The sequence below is a fragment of the Neophocaena asiaeorientalis genome, unplaced genomic scaffold (genome assembly GCF_003031525.2).
Source record: "Neophocaena asiaeorientalis asiaeorientalis breed wild unplaced genomic scaffold, Neophocaena_asiaeorientalis_V1.1 scaffold915, whole genome shotgun sequence".
Classification (NCBI taxonomy): domain Eukaryota; kingdom Metazoa; phylum Chordata; class Mammalia; order Artiodactyla; family Phocoenidae; genus Neophocaena; species Neophocaena asiaeorientalis.
The window spans coordinates 1,037,752-1,056,411 of record NW_020172448.1 but is presented as its reverse complement, the minus strand read 5'-3'; the positions used below and the strand labels follow the sequence as shown (position 1 = coordinate 1,056,411).

At 32.8% G+C, this 18,660-nt stretch overlaps 1 protein-coding gene across 2 annotated transcripts in view; it reads right to left on the bottom strand.

Annotated features, from left to right (window-relative positions):
* Window positions 1-3,023: 3,023 nt before the first annotated feature.
* The window catches only part of USP25 (ubiquitin specific peptidase 25), a 114,768-nt gene continuing 99,131 nt past the window's right edge, over window positions 3,024-18,660 (bottom strand). For both annotated transcript variants that reach the window (XM_024737342.1, XM_024737343.1), the window contains 6 exons: window positions 18,340-18,518; window positions 16,459-16,537; window positions 12,389-12,468; window positions 8,348-8,471; window positions 4,749-4,944; window positions 3,024-4,439 (listed from right to left, as the gene is read on the bottom strand). In XM_024737342.1, coding sequence (XP_024593110.1) covers window positions 4,267-4,439; window positions 4,749-4,944; window positions 8,348-8,471; window positions 12,389-12,468; window positions 16,459-16,537; window positions 18,340-18,518 — 831 coding nt within the window. In that variant the 3' untranslated portion in view covers window positions 3,024-4,266. The remainder of the gene's footprint in view (window positions 4,440-4,748; window positions 4,945-8,347; window positions 8,472-12,388; window positions 12,469-16,458; window positions 16,538-18,339; window positions 18,519-18,660) is intronic.

The following is an 18,660-nucleotide window of genomic DNA, read 5'->3' as shown; positions in this document are numbered from 1 at the left end:
TTGCTAAAGGACAAACTGACATTGTACAGGCTTTGGGCTAATACAAAGCAAAACAGTGAGCTACTTTTGTAGTAGAGCAAATATGTCTCCCAAATAACGAACATACTTTTAACTAAGTTTATAAATTCATTTTATACTGAATTTGATTTTATCTTCCTCGTAACATTGGGTTATCAAAAATATCTATCCCTTGTCACATCCTGGTTAATAATTAACTGTAAATTTACAAGTGTGGAGGTGAAAAGTTGAAGGGGTTCATATCCAAGCTCCCCAACTTTCTTGGTAAAGGTGAGATCATCCTATTTTACTGGAGCTGCATTGACTAGGAGGTTGAGAATGGTAGTGAAGGTGTGAAAGAACTTTGCATGGAGTAAGGATATTTGAAATTCTGGTGTGTATGTCTGTGTGCATTCAATTGCGTATGTAGTTCTCTCAATCATGACTCATTTACTTTTATTAGTAATATTATAGTACTTATTATTTGATTACTGTAAGTCACCTCTATCAAATGGCTAATTAGAAAAAGAAGGAATTGGAGGCTAGAAAGTACAGGAGGGGGTAGGGGAAAGCATATGTAAAATAGACTGTTTTTTCATTTTTTAAAAGCAATGACCCTCTCCCCTTCCACCCTCCAACCCCCCGCAAAAAAAACCCACCAATGCTTATATGTATGCACCGCATAACATTATCCAAACATGGAAAAATATGTGTCCACAATGGTTAACACCAGTGCCTCCAGTACTGGCTGGGGAATAGAGATATAAAGTAGGTAAGAATAAAAACACCAGCAAAACAGAAAGAGATCTATGGTATAATGTTAAGTGAAACTAATAAAATAAACATGAACAAGGGCAAGTCAATATGAATTATTTCATTCATTCAGCAAAAATTTGTTCAATGAAAACATAATGAAATGATTAGGTGGATGCATTGTGAGCAATTTCTAACTTGGTTTGCTATAACTTTGATATGGTTTTTAGAATAAAGTAAAAGAAAAGCAGATGAAAGAATAGAACTACAGATATTTACACAGTGATCTTGTAACTACAATACTTTTGTGTCTGCAAAGGAGGTATATAAACTGGGCCATCACATACTGTGGACTGAATTGTGTCTCCCACCCCCAAATTCATTTGTTGAAGCCCTTACCCCCAAACGTGACTGTATTTGGAGACAGGACCTTTAAAGAGATAATTAAGATTAAATGAGGTCATAAGGGTGGAGCACTAATCCAGTATGACTGGTGTCCTTATAAGAAGAGGAGAGGAAGAGACATGAGATGCACACATGCACAGAGAAAAGGTCATGTGAGGACAAAGTGAGAAGGCTACTTTCTGCAAGCCAAAGAGAGAGGCCTCAGGAGAAACTAAACCTGCCAACATCTTGATCTTGGACTTCCAGCCTCTAGAACTGTGAGAAAATAAACTTGTGTTTTTAAAGCCGTCCAGTCTGTGGTGTTTATTATGGCAGTCCTAGCAGAAAAATATACATGCTTTCGATGAGGTTATCACTGGCACAACAAATAATATTTAATCTGCTTAACAATGTAAAGTAAATTAAAAAAAAAAGATTACACATCAATGATTACACTACTTACTCTTCCCAAGTATGCTGTGTGATTGTACTTCAGAGGGAGGACAATAGGACTCAGGAGCCAAAGCCAACAATTCTGAATCATAAAACAAAGACACTGAACTTCTGGAGAATTAGATATAGGAGGAGAGAATCCACCTTAGTCTCAATAAATCTAAAACTAAGCAAAATAATTTTTAGTCACTTCTTTGAAATTGCCAGTGAGGGAAATAATGAAAAGTTTCCAAGAAATGAGGGTTCAAAAGTAAACAGAAATTAAACATCAATTTAAGGTACATAAAATGCTACTGATAGTTTTATTTAGTGCTGTAGTTCTCAACCTTCAACAGATATCAGAATCTTCTGAAGGACTTGTTGAAACTTGTTAACTCTTCAAGTTTTAACATGTGTTAGTCAATAGTTCTGATATGGGGCTCAAGAATTTTCAGTTCTAACATGTCCCCAGATGATGCTGAAAAGCTGCTTGTCTGGAGACCACACTTTGAGAACTACTTATTTAATGTATTTAGTGTATTGTATTTCAACGAATCTGCAAAGTATTATGGGATCTCACAGGTTCACTCATGGCTACAGTCTCCTTATACAAGATGTTTGTAACAAGTTCCTAAAAATCTTCTCTATCTATTTGAATTCTACCCTAAATTATTTCAAAATGTAATTTTGGGGGAGTGGGAAGGGAGTACTATAGTAATCAAAATGAGAGTCATTAAATTAAAGTGAAATCTGCCATGGACAACAGTTCTATGAGGTTTCAATTTTTAAATTACTAGCCATAAGTTGTATTTAATCCAGTAAATAATGTTAAGAAAAATTCACTAACCTAAATCTTAAGAGTAGATTAAAAGCTGATATAAAAACAAGTTGTTTCCCTAGGTCTTGAAAAAGGTCCCTTTCTAAAATAAGAACTGCAGATTCATAACTAGGAATGAATAAACTGGCTTTTAAGTACAGAGTAAATATGATAATAATACTTACCTGGATGTGCCTTGTAAAAGGAGTAATTTCCATATGGTGTTTAGCAGTTTGTGTCTCAGTGGTCAATTATACACATAAACACAAACAACTTTACCATTATGGTAGAATATCATAAAATACTGAAGATACTTTATAAATGCTTTGATGATACATATGAAGTTTCTAAACTTGCAATAGGACTTGAAAACCGATGCAGAGCACTAGTTCTGCTCAGCAGAGAACTTGAAATCTAAACCAAAACACATTCTGATGGCTATAATATGCAAAATCTAACTTTACAACAGAAATAGTACCAATTCTTTGTCATTAATACCTTAGCAGTACATTGATACCTTTATAAGCAGTATTATATAACAGTTTAATATTTTCTTGTTCCTCTTCCACCCAGCATCTTTTATGAGAGGCACTTATGAAGAGCACTAGCTTTGGCGACGCTATAAGAAACATACACGTAGTATAATGATATATTTTACTACACTAACAAAGTATCACTTATAAAGAATTTTTATAAATTCAAAAATAGGTTGTTGGTAACAATGATTACCTTTAAAGCATTGAATTTCATTCACAATATTACTTCATTAATCTTAAACAGCAGTTCCATCTACAAAATGTTCTACAGCTTTTTCCTTTTTGAAAAGGAGGTAAATAAATGCAGGTAAGATACTCATAACTTCTAGTTCAACAATATCAACTTCATTTCACAGCACTGATTAGTAGAGAACATTTTCAAATAAAGTAGTATACAATTTACAAAAATAGAATGATTATATAATGCAAACACTGTCCTCCATTATGAAGAATATGTGTGTGTATACATGTGTGTATGTATGTATATATACATATACATATTTCTTATAAGTTTCACTATTAAATAGCCCTTATTCAAGTACTTTTTTTCTGGTATCTCTTGAAATAATCACCTTGCTATATTATATGTAAATACATAAAAAAATAAAAGGTTAATCTAAGAAAAGGTTAAAAGTTTCAGTGTGGTTGACTTAAATATCAGCCGCTCACTTCAGTGAAAACCTGATTTGAATTCAAAACAGGTTTAGGTGCCATACTAAGTTTAACAACTTAGTCAAAAATACAGATATATTTAAGTGTCAAGTACTCAGTAAATTTCTAATGTGCTAACATTAGAGCAAAATTAAAAGTGTGTATTAATCTATTTATCACCCAATCTTAAACAATCCCCAAAGTTCATTTATATAACTAAAAAAATACACTAATATATAATATACCTGCTTACAAACACATAGGTAGCCATAAATAAAACTTTATTCTTTAATTTCATTTACAAGCTACCAAATATTATGTATTGTACACAGTGCTGAACACTTAAATGGCTGTAGTCATGGAGGATCCAGACTGAATGGAAAGCTGTAGATAAAGAAAAGATAAAAGCAAAGTAATACTGTAAAGACAAGTGGCAAAAGCATGGTTTTGCCATAATAAAATCAACTGGATTTGTAATTATACATCAGTTCTGGTTAAAACAAAGTCTGAGCGCCATGCGATTCTCAGCTTTGTTTGCAGTCTGGCTAAAGTCTGTAGAGTCCTTTTGTCTTCTGCGGTGATTAAAATAAAAAGTTAAAAACTATAGCAGCAACAAGCAAACCCTGTTAACAGGAAGGCAAGGGTTAAGAACTAAAATAAAGTTTATACAGTGTGTTTAGGGAAAGTATGTGCAGTTTATCTTCCATCAGCAGGAGTCCGACTGAGGGACAACATGATTCGGGCAAATCGCTCACAGAGTTCATGCGTGGAGTACGGAGGTAACTTCGGCGGCTCATGGAAACCTTTAATCTCCGTAGAACAATCAAGCAGTTTTGGCAGAAAATCTGTCAGCTTCTCTTGGAGGTTTGCTGCAAATATAAACAATTAGATGTAACTAAAGATCGACAGGGAGAGAAATTATCTTCAACAAGATTTATTAATTTGGAGTGGTCAGTTGATGTTTCATTTCAAAACATGTAAAATCATTACCATTTGGGGGGAGGAAGTAAAACATAAATGGCAACAGTAGTGTGCACAGCTCAGTTTGTAAATAAGAAAAAAAACTGATGCGAATATAAACATGTTACAGAATATAAAAAATGACAATAACTAACATCTAATTCTAACTGCTTTTAATCCCAACACCCCAGGTGTCCACCTGCATTGTTTAAACTTACATTCCATTTCTTGTCCAAGATAGGAACACCATCGATTTCTCATATCTTCCACAGCAAGTATATCTTTCTCTTCCATTTCATCCACCAATAATAAGGGCAAAAATGGGACAATAAACTCATTCATGATAATCAGACCATTGTTTACTTCTCGATCCTCTCCAGATTCAAACAGTTCTGCAGCCTGCTCATTTAATTTCTTAACGCAATGAAAAAAAGAACAACAGGTTTGTTTCCTTTTTTAATTAAATAAAAATTTAAGTGTTAATACTGAAGGCAACATAACAAGCATGTTCGCAGACAGTATTAGAACAAATGGAAGTCACAAAATGCAACCTCAACCTATTGAGCAAGAAAAGTCTCTTAGAAAAGGCTATGCATATAACAACAGAAACAAAAGCAAAAAAGAAGTGGGAGAAATAATGTTGCCATGTTTTTAAAGCTTAAGTTCAGTTTATTTTACTTTGATCATCACTATAGGGACCATTTTAAAATTTGTTCTCCAGAGATGAATTTCCCCCAATTCTAAAATTTGACAAGCACTCAAAGTAATTTTAAAAACGAAGAAATTTTTGAAAAACTCATTATCTTTTCCATAAATGTCAACTCAACAGGGACTGTTATATTTCTTGATACAAAAATATAAAGGTAATCTATTAGTTCATTTATTCCTTCAAAAAATTCTTATTCAGTACATGCCATGTCCCAGAAACTGTTCTAGATGCAGGGGTACCCAAGTGATTAATACGGAAAACTCTCATTGAGCTTACAATCCCTTACAATACAGGTATCAGTAAACTTTTTCTGTAAAGGACAAGATAGGAAATATCTTAGGCTTCGAGGGCTATATCGTTTTTGTTGCGATGACTGATCTCTGCCGTTGCTGCACAAAGGCAGCCATATGTAAATGAATGAGCATGCCTATGTTTCAATAAAACTTTATTTATAAAAACAAGTGGTAGGCTGGAGCACAGGCCAAGTGTGCTGACATCTAATTGAGTAGAAGAGAGAAATCCATGCGATAAGAAACAGAGACATAGGAGACAGATAAAAAGGTACAGGTATAATAAGACGTTTATGTCTGAAGTCTTATGTTTACAGAATGATAAATATGATTTTTAAATAGTTTTAAGCTGAACTTCAAATACAAAAATTTTATTATTTCTTATGGTTATGTTATATCATTCTTGTGCAATTTATCTTGATTTTGTAGAGAGGCTTATGCTGAAAGTCCAATTCAGCCACTAAGCAAATTATTTAACCTTCAGCAAACAAGTACCTTCCTAGCTTCAGCGTCCTTATATGAAAAATGAGATACTATTACCTTCCTTACACAGTGGTTAAGAGGATTAAATGAGGTAAGTCTTTAAGTATCTAGTGTAATTTTTATAATTTGCATTCAAAGACATATAATTATTCTGAAATTCGATGTTAAGTTCACTAAATCAAAACATATCCTAGAAACAACTCAAACATAGTATGTCCAAAGCCAACCTTATTCATTCTCTTAAGAGTCCCGAAAGCCAAAGACAGAACTAGTAAGTCAGGTAGCCTTAATGCTTCTATTTCCTTCTTCCCACTCATCTAATAGTTACCAAGTCCTTGATTTCATTTCCTTTACCATCTTATATACCCTCTCTTTCATATTCATTGTACTTCTGCCTTAGTTGAGGCTCTCGCCCTCTCTTCCCTGTCTATCTCCTCTAGCGTTCTTCATTTCAATCTTTAATCCTTTCCAGTTCATCTTCTAGTATATGACTGCCAGAATGATTTTCCAAAACCTGATCAAGCCAAACTTACACCAACTTTACAATGGTACCAATGCATTAGAATGGTGCATAAGCTTCTTCACAGTCTAACAACAAATCCTGTTGGCTTCATCACTTCCACCTAACCCTGTTCCTCATAACTTAGCCACAATGGATTTATCTTCATTTTCTGTTGTATACTTCCCATGCCTTTTCATATGATATTCCTTTGTCTGGAATGTTTTTCTCTCTTCTCTACAAGGCATTAAACTCTTATTTATCCATCAAGATCCAGATCAGTGTTTATCTTATCTCTTAAGCTTCTCCCCAACAATTCCAGGCATATTATTTTGCATATTTCTCATAATAATACTTATTCTGAAATATAAAAATTATCTGTGTACATCACTCACCAGATTGAATTCTCTTAGGATAAATAATAGGTCTTATTTATCTTTGCATCCCTCAGAATCTGACACTCAGTAAATACTCAATGTAAAAAAAAAGAAAAACCTTAAAGGAACACTAAAATAATCCTCCTGAGGTTTTATTTAAATCCCTATGTGAAACAACAAAGTGTGGCTGGTTTACTAACCTAAAATGATAAAAGAAACACATTCTACCATTTTATAAATGTCTCAGAATAACCATCAAGTTTTTTGGTTGTATTTATGTTTAAAACAGTTTTACCAAAATGTTTCAATATCCCAACACTGTAACATTTTTACATTAAAAATTGTTTTAACTCATTCAATGCAAAATTTTATATAATTATATAAAACTGTACTTTTTTAAACTGAAATATATATAATTCAGGTCTTCCTTCTCAGGGGTTGATTAAAAACCTTTTGAAACTGACCAAATTAAGAATACCATCCTTAATGGATACAAACCATCAACAATTCAAGTCAAAATACTCAAATGCAGCAAAATCAGCTAAGAGAAAAATAACAAGATCACAAGCCTCTAATATTCACATTCAAAAATTCCCAAAACATACCGCAGACTACAATTAACATATACTATGTAGTTCTACTGAAAGAAAACATTTCACCAGTACACCTACTTAAAGTTTTTTAAAGTACACATAAACCAAGTAACCTATATAGATTCAAAAATCATACTCTTGAATACCTTTATATATTTTATAGAAAAAAACTGCAACTTAGAAGTTCACAATCTATAGTCATGTTAATAGCTAAATAAAATCTAATCAGAAAAAAGTATAAAGATGGAATTTGTAATTTTATACATAACGGTTAGCTGACTCAAAAAACATTAACAAAGTACTCCAGATATCTAGAGAGTAAACTGGTGGCGGAAAAAAACAACTTGCTAAAAAGATTTCTTAAAGTTTGTAACAACAATAATATTTCAGCACATAGATAGTAAAAATATTTGAGGAAAAATATTCCATTGACTAGGTGAAAAAAAACGATATTATACTACAATGAATCCTTTAACATTGTGTACACCAAATATACTATTTATAAAAACTCAGAAAAATCTATTTTTTCTGGAATAATAATGATGATAATTCATCATTTAGGCCCTCTTCTGTCATCAAAAGAGGGAATGGCAGAATGAGAAGAAATCTAAATATAAAAATGTAATTATTCTGATCTCATTTTAAGAACATTTCTGGTTCATCATCTGTAAAACTTAAGATCCTTAAAGAAGAAGGGATAAAGAATTGAGTGTATTTTCCCACTTCAAGGGAATAGACCCAGATTATAGACATCATCATGACACCCATCAGAATTAATAGTCAATCACTTATATATGAGTCTGGATAACTGCCCCAATGTAAGACAAAATGATAAAGTAAACACATACTATGTACATTCAACTTACTAGTAAACATTCTCTTCTATAATGTGATATCAATTCTTCATCATGTCCTCTGTATGGGCCTTTGGACAAGAGTTCTTTGTTATTCTGATAAGCACAGATAAGGAACAGCAAGGAATCTATATAACTTAAAAAAAAAAAGTATAGCATTACTATTTTATCTTTGTAAAAAAAGGTCAATTACAATTTTAAAGCATTTTAAGTATACATTTAAATTTTGATTATCCAGAACAACATTAAAATAAAAAGTATCATCTGATGATACACTGTTCGCCTGAAGGCATCTTTTGAGTAACAGCCACATCTGAAACCAGCAGATAGTTGTCTTAAAAGTAAAACAAACAAAAAACAGAGCTAGGAATTAAGAAAAAACTGAGAAAAAGGCCATAATTGATGAATTCAGAGTTCCTTCTGTCTTCCTTGGTATTTATTTCCATTTTTTTTTTTTTTTTTTTTTTGCGGTACGCAGGCCTCTCACTGCCGCGGCCTCCCCCGTTGCAGAGTACAGTCTCCAGATGCGCAGGCTCAGCTAGCCGCTCCGCGGCATGTGGGATCTTCCCGGACCAGGGCACGAACCCGCGTCCCCTGCATCGGCAGGCGGACTCTCAGCCACTGTGCCATTTTAAACAACATAATGTCATTTTTGTTTGAGGGAAGGATCAGATTACTTTGTTCCTTTATAACGAACAGCACTCGATTCATTCAGTGACTCTTTTTTAGTCAGGTTTTTTTCTATGTGAGGGCACAGTTCTACTCATTGAGAAAAATGTAAGAGGGGAGAATATCCAAAGGAGATGGGTGAAGTAGAAGGGAAAAAATGCTTCTAAATCTGGGAAATCTAGTGGGATACAAACAGACAAAAGAAAACACTAACATAAAAGGCAGGCAGGGTTAGGCCTTTGTTTTATAGTTAATATTAATATGTTATTGATATAAGTCTAGACCTTAAGAAGTTCAAACTAGGGGCTTCCCTGGTGGTGCAGTGGTTGAGAGTCCGCCTGCCGATGCAGGGGACATGGGTTCATGCCCCGGTCTGGGAAGATCCCACATGCCGCAGAGCCTGCGCGTCTGGAGCCTGTGCTCCGCAACGGGAGAGGCCACAACAGTGAGAAGCCCGCGTACAGCAAAAAAAAAAAAAACAGAAGTTCAAACTAGGTTTTAAAAAGGGAATATGGGAAAAATGTTTGAGTACTATATTTGTCTCTAAAATGATTATCCTTCTCCTAATATGCTGTAGGAAAAAATATATGCAGCTATATATTTGTATAACTGAAATATGAAAGATATTTTAAGATATTTCCTATGTGTCAGATTTTCCAATCATAACGTATCTTCTCACAAATTCAGAAAAATGCAACATCCTAAAAAGTGAAATACTGTACAGAAACAATGTTTACTGCCAATCAGTGTTACTGTTTATTAATTTCAGGTGCTCAGAAACAAGTCTATAGTCCAAATGTTAAATGTAGAATTATGTGGAAATTAATGTACACATTCATAACAAATCAAATTACACACCTGAAACTACTTCATAAAAAATAAGTTCTTTTAAGTTATGTTTTGAAAACAGCTTTTCCGAGGAATTTGTTTTTGAGAAAACTTAGGGTATGAAATTTTATTTTGAAATAATATGGGTATAGTCTCAGCTAAAGCTTTTTGTTTAAAGAGTGATAATAATATTAAATGTTGTTTTACGTCACTAAGTTGAATTAGTTTGCTGGCACATCTACCTTCCCTTTTATAGCTATTAAGTTTCCTGTTGAAAGGTCTCCCCTGAATGACATCCATATCTGGTTTTCTAGACCTGAGTCATCGCTCTGAGAATAGCTCTGAAACTATGAACATGTTCCAATTTTCTAGTGAAGTACACAAAACATTCTCCATTTTATCAACGTTTAAAGTGCTTACATTTCAAGTAATCAGAATAAAATTCAGCAGTCCAGTTACCAAATTCTTATTTAAGATAAAATAAGACTATGTAGCCTGATAGATTCTCTTTATCTTCCATTTTTACTGCTGTAAAATTATGGTTCCTAAAAACATGATTTCATTTCACTACTCAGAGAAGTAATAATGACCCATAAATAAATAATTCAATTTATGGCTTTCAAGTGCTAAGTTTTCATTAAAAACAAGTTTGACAGAACCTTTTGGCAATGTTTTATACACTGCTAGTAACGGTAACCGCTATATTTAAAGTGGTAAAATTAACATTTCTTTTTACAATATTCCATAAATATTATTTGTCACCATTACTAATTTTCTAGCTGACCTTTCACATTTGCTATGCTAAGAATATTCACTTTACCAACAAGAACATATTTAAGAATAAGCAAATTATGAAATTTAAACATAATTCCAAGTTATACTTAAAGTCCTTTAACAAATGTTAACTCAGAAAAGCTAATGTAGAAGCTATGCAGAGAGCAAGAAAATGACAGGTTCATCTTGTTAATTCTTATTGAGATAATGAATACATTTTGTCCTTTTCTGATTTCATTAAATTATACAAGAATACAGAGGTCTCTATTTCAATTTTTCTCTCCCTAGTTAGTCGTGTGACCTTGACAAAGTTATTGCAGCACTGTGGAGTCCAGTTTCTTTACCTATAAAATGGAAATACCTTTTAGATACTCTATTCAATTGTAAGACCATATTAATATTTTTCTCAGAAAACTTAATCTCCAAAATCCTAAAGCTAATTAGAATATCCCTATTAAATAAAACTTTGACCAAAATATTAATAAAATAGAGTTACTGATCAAAACAGTTTTCTATTTCAGTAACCAAAGTAAATTACCTTAAAAGTACACAATCACTAGGACTTTAATAATTTGTATCCAAGTATTAACATTACTTTTTACTTTTGTGTGATAACTTTTAAGATTTTGATAAGTGTAAGAATGATGGCATTGTGTACTGTCCAACGAACAGAGCAGCACTGTCCAACAGAACTTCCTGCAATAATGGAAGTGGTATATCTGTGCTGGCCAGAACAGTAGCCACTAGTCACGCCTAACTACTGAACATTCAAAATGTGGCTAGTATGATTGAGAAACCGAATTCTTAGCTTTAAAAATTTTAATTAATTTATATTTAAATTTTTGCATGTGGCTGGTGGCCACCATGTTGGACAGCATAGCTCTAGAAGTAATGCTGCATGTTGGCATTTAAAAAAAACATTATTACCTCAAGTGGAGGTTTCTTATACTTTACACAATAAAAAATAAAAGGAAAAAAAAAGAAAGAAATCAATATCCCTTTTACTTGGCGGCCGTATTACAGTGTATTTTAAATATAGCACATAAAAAAATCCTTAGTCAAGTAAATTAATGTTAAAGGATATGAATTGAGAAATACATGTATAATAAGTAAATACACATTAATGAATAATCTATAATGGTCAATAAATCAATATGTATCCTTTTCTTCTCGGTAACAATGATTGCAATTTAAAAAGCAGAAATTCCTTTAAAACCATCTGTAATTTGTATGAGAAGTAATCTAAAATATTGACAGTCGCAGTATTTAGAAGACAAGTGATTAGTTTTCTACAGCTATATTTTTTATAGTACCTCGAAGTTCAGAGAAAGAGACAGATTAGAAACACTATCTCTAATTTGAAGTCAAGATTAAACTCAGAAAGAACAGGAAAAAGGCTAGTGACTGGAAGGTAGATGTTGAAGAATACAAAGAATTCCATTTGCTGGGCTACCAGCTTCTTCAGTCCCCAGCAAACTTCTAGGCTTCAGTCTAATCCTATTCCATTCTAAGTTTCAATTGTAGTGTTTGAGAGCTGATAAAAACAATGATAATAATGCCAGCTTTACAGATTTAGCTTAAAATGGAAAATATATTGTATGTGGATATATGGGAACTCTTTGTATTAATTTTGCAATTTCTCTGTAAATCTAAGACTGTTCTAAAATAAAACATTTATTGAAAATATACACTGTGAAAAAAACCTTTTCTATAGATGAGGCCACATCTGAATAGAATACAAAAATTAAGCTCTCCTTTTCATGTGTGTCCATCTTGCCTTACCTTTCTCTCTGAAAATTTTCTAGCCCAATTATGAGATACATGGTTGTTTCCCTGAATTTTCTATAATCCTGATGCCATTCCTGTAGGTGGAAGAAAATAGTAAAAGTATATAGATATTAAAACTACAATGAAAACTGCTTATAAATACATTGTTTTGATAACTGTTTGAATTAACAGAAGCAAAGAGTTCATAATTAAAGATAAACTAGACCTAAATCAAGACTTTACTGTCTTACATACAAAACTATTTATCGGTATAATAATAAATGTAAAAATTATTAGACATTGATGAGAAATTAAACAACAATGACTCATTAGAAGAAAACAGAAATACAAAGGCAAGATAATCAGTCAGGTAGGTCATCTCTCTCTCTCAAAAATTCTTCATTGTAAAATGTTATTATTAAGATATCATTATAGAATATTTGGGGTGCATGCATCTTTTCAAATTAGTGTTTTCATTTTTTCCAGACATACACAGAGGAATGAATTGCTGGATTATATTGATGGTTCTATTTTCATTCTTTTGAGGAACCTCCATACTGTTACCCATGGGGAGAGGGAAAGGAGGAGTGCGATAGGGGTACAGGATTACAAAATACAAACTACTATATATAAAATAGATAAGCAGCAAGGACATATTGTATAGCACAGGGAAATTATAGCTATTATCTTGTAATAACTTTTAATGGAGTATAATCTGTAAACATACTGAACCTATGCTGTACACCTGAAACTAATATAACGTAAAGCAAATACACTTAAATTTAAAAAGTATTATTATAGATCTACATCACATTGAAGGTAGAAGGTAAATGAAGCTAACTCCTCTAATAGGAAGCAAAGCTTGAAGACTGTTATTTGAAGCACAGTTTTAAGGAACTGAAAGAAAAAAAAAATGTTACATCATAATAAAATTATTTAACCTTTTAATTTTCCCAAATTTGTGTTAAATTTTTTTTTTTTTTTTTTGTGGTACGCGGGCCTCTCACTGTTGTGGCCTCTCCCGTTGCAGAGCACAGGCTCCGGATGCGCAGGCTCAGCGGCCATGGCTCACGGACGTAGCCGCTCTGCGGCATGTGGGATCCTCCCGGACCGGGGCACGAACCCATGTCTCCTGCATCGGCAGGCGGACTCTCAACCACTGCGCCACCAGGGAAGCCCCTGTGTTAAATTTTAAATGTGGTTGCTGAATACTCTTTTCAGCTGAGCTATGGTGAAAAAGATAGATGCATTTCACATTTCAACAGCCTCTCCCTCCAAAACAACTCACAATTATTAGGCATGTAATGTGACTAAATGATTCAGAACTCACAACTTATAACTCTAGAAAATGACTTAAAACAATAAAATCAAGATTTTTTTCTTAACTTACTTAATAAAAATTGATTCAAGGAAAATCATAACTAAAATTCAATATAGGACTAACCTAAAGGAGATAGTGATGATAGAAGTGTGAAAGCTTTTATATACATATTATTATAAGTAAATGAAAATAAGAAACATACAGGCCAGTTATAGACCAGCTATATTCTACTTGAATATGAATCATTTTCATTTTTAATTTTAAAAGGCATAATTTCCACACTATTAGTAGACCTTAATAACAAATAAAGGTAAAATTGTCTTGCAAGCATAAAGTTAACTTTTCTGGGGGAAGTATTCAAATTGCCACTCTATTGTCATTAGAATCACCTTAGAAGTTGTTAAGTAGGTAAACTTCTTCTTTAAAGGGTTAGACAATAAATGTTTCAGGCTTTGCAGGCCATGCAGTCTCTGTTGCAGTTACTCATCTCTGCGGTTGTAGTGTGAAAGTGCTGATATGCAATACCTAAACAAATGGCTTGTGTTCCAATAAAACTTTATTTAAAAAAGCAGGTGGTGAGCTGGATTTGGTCTGTGGGCAAGGTCTGCTGATGTGTGACTTAGAGCAAGACAAAGATATGTGGGATATACAGAATCCAAAAACATGTCATGTAAATACCTATAAGACTTAGTGGCTCTGCAGTTAGAAAAAATATGAGAAGTTTTCATAATAAAAATATGCTGAAGCCAATCTGATGAAGCATGCTTGTAGAGAGACTGTAGAATCAAATCACAATTAAAAAATCAAGTCCCGGGGCTCCCCTGGTGGCACAGTGGTTGAGGGTCCGCCTGCCGATGCAGGGGACGCGGGTTTGTGCCCCGGTCCGGGAGGATCCCGCATGCCGCAGAGCGGCTGGGTCTCTGGGCCGTGGCCGCCAGGCCTGCGCGTCCGGAGCCTGTGCTCGGCGGCGGGAGGGGCCGCAGCGGTGAGAGGTCCGCATACCGCAAAGAAAAAAAAAAAAAAAAATCAAGTCCCATGTTACTTGAATCTTGGAGACAAGGGTAGAGTTAGCAACCAATTTGCCTGCCATCTCTGGCATGTATTGTGTGTCCATTTATTTGTGGCTGTGTTCCTAGATTTTCTATTCTGCTTTACTGCTCGAATTTACCTATTCTTATGCTAATATTATTATAAAGTATAAAGGTTAAGATAATTTGTATTGATTTCAAGTAAAAAAGCCTTCCTACCTCGTTCTTCTTCAAGAATGTCAGGACTAGAGTGAGATCTTTGCATTTCCATAAAATTTTTGAATCAGCTTATTAAAGCTCCATAAAACAACTTGCTAGAAGTCTGACAGAAACTGCACAGTATCAATAAACCATTTTGGGGAAAACTGACATCTTTACAATACCAAGTTTCCCAAACACGATACGATACATATATCCATTTGTTTAGGTCTTCTTTATAATGTCTCCTAAAGTCATGCACAATTTTTGCTAAATTTGCTTCTAGGTACTCCACAGTTTGGGTACTACTAAAAATGCTGTTATTCTTTAGAATTTCTATCTGATTATTTGTTACTGGTATAAAGGAATAAAACTGATATTTGACATAAGACTTATATGTTACAGAGCTCTCTTATTATCTTTATTTATCTCCAATAAATTTACCTGTAGATTTTGTATTTTCTAGGTATAAAATCTGCAAATAATGAAAACTTTGTTTCTTCTTTTGCAGTCTCTTACTTTTGCTTTATTTTTTGTTGCCTTACTGTCCTTGAATTTCCAGTACAATGCTGAATAGAAGTGGTAATGGCATACATGCCTGTCTTTTTCTTGATCACAAAAGGAAAGCTTTCAATGTTCAGATTTCTTTATGATATTTGTTTTTGTTTTTCAAGACACTCTTTAGTAGATTAAAGTAGCTACCTTGTTTCTCCAAAGAAGATATACAGATTGCCAAGAAGCACATGAAAGGATGCTTAATATATGTATACATATAGCTGATTCACTTTGTGAATAGCAGAAACTAACACAACATTGTAAAGCAATTATACTCCAATAAAAATATTAAAAAAATACAACACAAAACAAAAAATGAGTGGAGAAAAATAAACGACGATTATAAAAAAAAAATGACTGTTTTCTGTACCCTTCCTTTTATCTGTTAATGTAGTGAATTACACTAATTGTTTAAGGGAATATAAAGTAATTAAGTTTGTAAATGAGAGCAGTCATTAATCAAAGGCACTCATGAAAGCAAGTTAAAATTTACCAAATTTATAAGTTTTTGAAAAGACAATGTATAACGTTAAATTTAAAAGCTTGAAAAAATACTAGGTGTTTGAATTGGTAACTTAAAAAAATATTAGTTTTAAAGCCAAACTTAACACAAAGAGAATTTTTTGCACAAAAATTACCACAGGCATGATACGCGTACTCATGTGTGTGCTCGAGATCTCTCACACAACACTGGCCAATAATGACAAATATATATGGCATACAATGATTAAAACGAATTTCTAACTTCCCCCCAAAATATCTGATGAAGCAAAGAAAAAATATAGCATGGCTTCACTGTAGTACAGTATTTAAGAACATAGGTTCTGTTAACAAAGTTGTGACGTGAAGCTATGAGAACTTTAGGCAAGTTACTTCAACACTCTATGTCAAATTTTCTCACGTGCTTAGCTGTACTGAAATGAAAGATTACTGAATTAAACAATTCCTCAATCTACAGTTCAACCTCTCAAAAGGCACATTACCTCATACTCCTCCAAGTTTACTTCTTCAGGTTTTATCATTTCAATTTTGGCTTGAGCAACTTTCATTATGTTATGACACCTTCAAATAAAAGAAATGTATTTCTAAATCAAAAGCAAACTCCGTAAAAACTGAAAAACATGTGTTATACAAAACTAGACTACCCAACACATATGAAAATGAAATCCACTATCACTGAGTAATATTTTTTTGAGGAAACAACTTTCAAATACTTAAGTGAAAAATGTGTTTTTTGGACAATACCAGATGGTAACAAAATATATAAAGAAGACAGAAGCAATAATTCTAATTCAAATTTACCATGTTATATTTATTGATACATATGGCTTTTAAATTATATTCTATTAATAAAGATGGAATATGTAAAAAAATTTTTAAATTTATAATGCATTATTAAGTAAGCTCCAGAGACATGAAATCTTATTTTCCCCCAAATGGTATTATTCATAAATAGTAAAAAGGAATCCAAAATGTGCCTATCATTTCAGATAGGAATGGAAACATTTCAATAGATTTTATGATCAGAACCATTGCTAAAGAAATCTCCCCAAAATATATTTAGTTATCACACACATTTTACTCTGGATTTCAAGCACAAGAGAAATTAGATTTCTTAAACTATTTTTAGTTGCCAGGACAAATAACTGCAAGAGACTGAAAAATCAATGTGAGTACTCCATAAGTATCTTCCCCAAATTCAATAGCATATACTCATTGGAACATAGTACACTGACAGTCCAGATAATGAGGGTTATAGCTTCTGAGCTCTTCACAGTTATATGTAACAAAATAAGTGATGCCAACCTTACTACTAATAAAAATATTAATAGCCAATACTCACTGAGCATTTACTGTCTACCAGATAATGCTCAAAACCATTTACCTGTATTATTTCACTTAATCCTAAATTTCACAGCAGACACATGGTGAGGCAGAAATTAAACCTGGATGCTTTGTTCTCCCTCATACTCTTCTCTACTCACATATTTTTAATTCACTATTTTTGAGACATTCATAAAAGGATAATCATTTACTTCAGAATTAAAATGTGTTTACAATGAACTCCAGGATAGTATAAATGTTTCTGTATTCTAAAATAACTTTTCAGTACTTTGGATCTTTACCTAAGGCCTAAATTTTTTTAAATAGTATTCATTCTAACTAGATTAAGTTTAAATTTTTAACATTAGTAAATAGTTTTATAGGAGTTTCTAAGAGAAAACAGTTTTTGGTAAACCAAAATTAATTTAACCATTCTAAGCCTTCTCTTTATGTCAGGAGATGTTTAATTACTTTATTTGTACATATAATTACTTTTCTCCAGTGGTTCTTACACAAGGGTGATTTTGCTCCCTCAGGGGATATTTGGCAGTATTTGGAGACAGTATGGGTTGTCACCAGTTGGAGAGTACTACTGGCATTTTGGGTAGAGGCCAGGAACATTACTAAATATCCTACAAATTACAGGACAGCCCCCTCAAAAACAAAAAATTATTTGGCCCCAAATATCCATAGTGGAGAGGTTGAGAAATTCAAATATTAAGTCCCAAAAGGGCAGTGATAATTATATTATACTCTTCTGTGTATCTTTACATTGCCTAGCTTAGTACCTTAGTTCACAATTAAAATGTACTAAAGCGATCTAAATTATTTTTACTTCAAACTTTTAAAGGTCATGATTATAAATCTCAAATAAATTACAAAGCAATTGTTCACATTAAGTGAAGTCAAATTTTGTACTGCATTTATTGAAATATGTCTGTGTATGTGTAAAATAAACATTCAAAAATTGCACTGGGAACTATAAAAAAGACAAGGACAATTTGAGCATACAAATAAGATATTAAACATTTTCAAATTACCTTTCATCAAAACTCAAATTTCTATCTCCAAATTGTTCTAGCAATGTTTTCTCAATGATTTTCTTTGGAGCCTGATTCTGGATAAAGTAGACTACTACATGATGTAATCGATAGTCTGTTTCTGGTGGGGTATCTTCTTGGGCCAATTTAACCAACCTTGAATATTCCAACTTAATTGCCTAGAAAATACAAGACAATGTCAATCTTGGTTAATTATAATAATTAAAATCTTTCAATATTATAACTTAATTATCCTTACAGTGAAATATGCTTTTTCCCTTTTAAAATATTACAAATAAGGTAGTAGTACATCTAAGAATA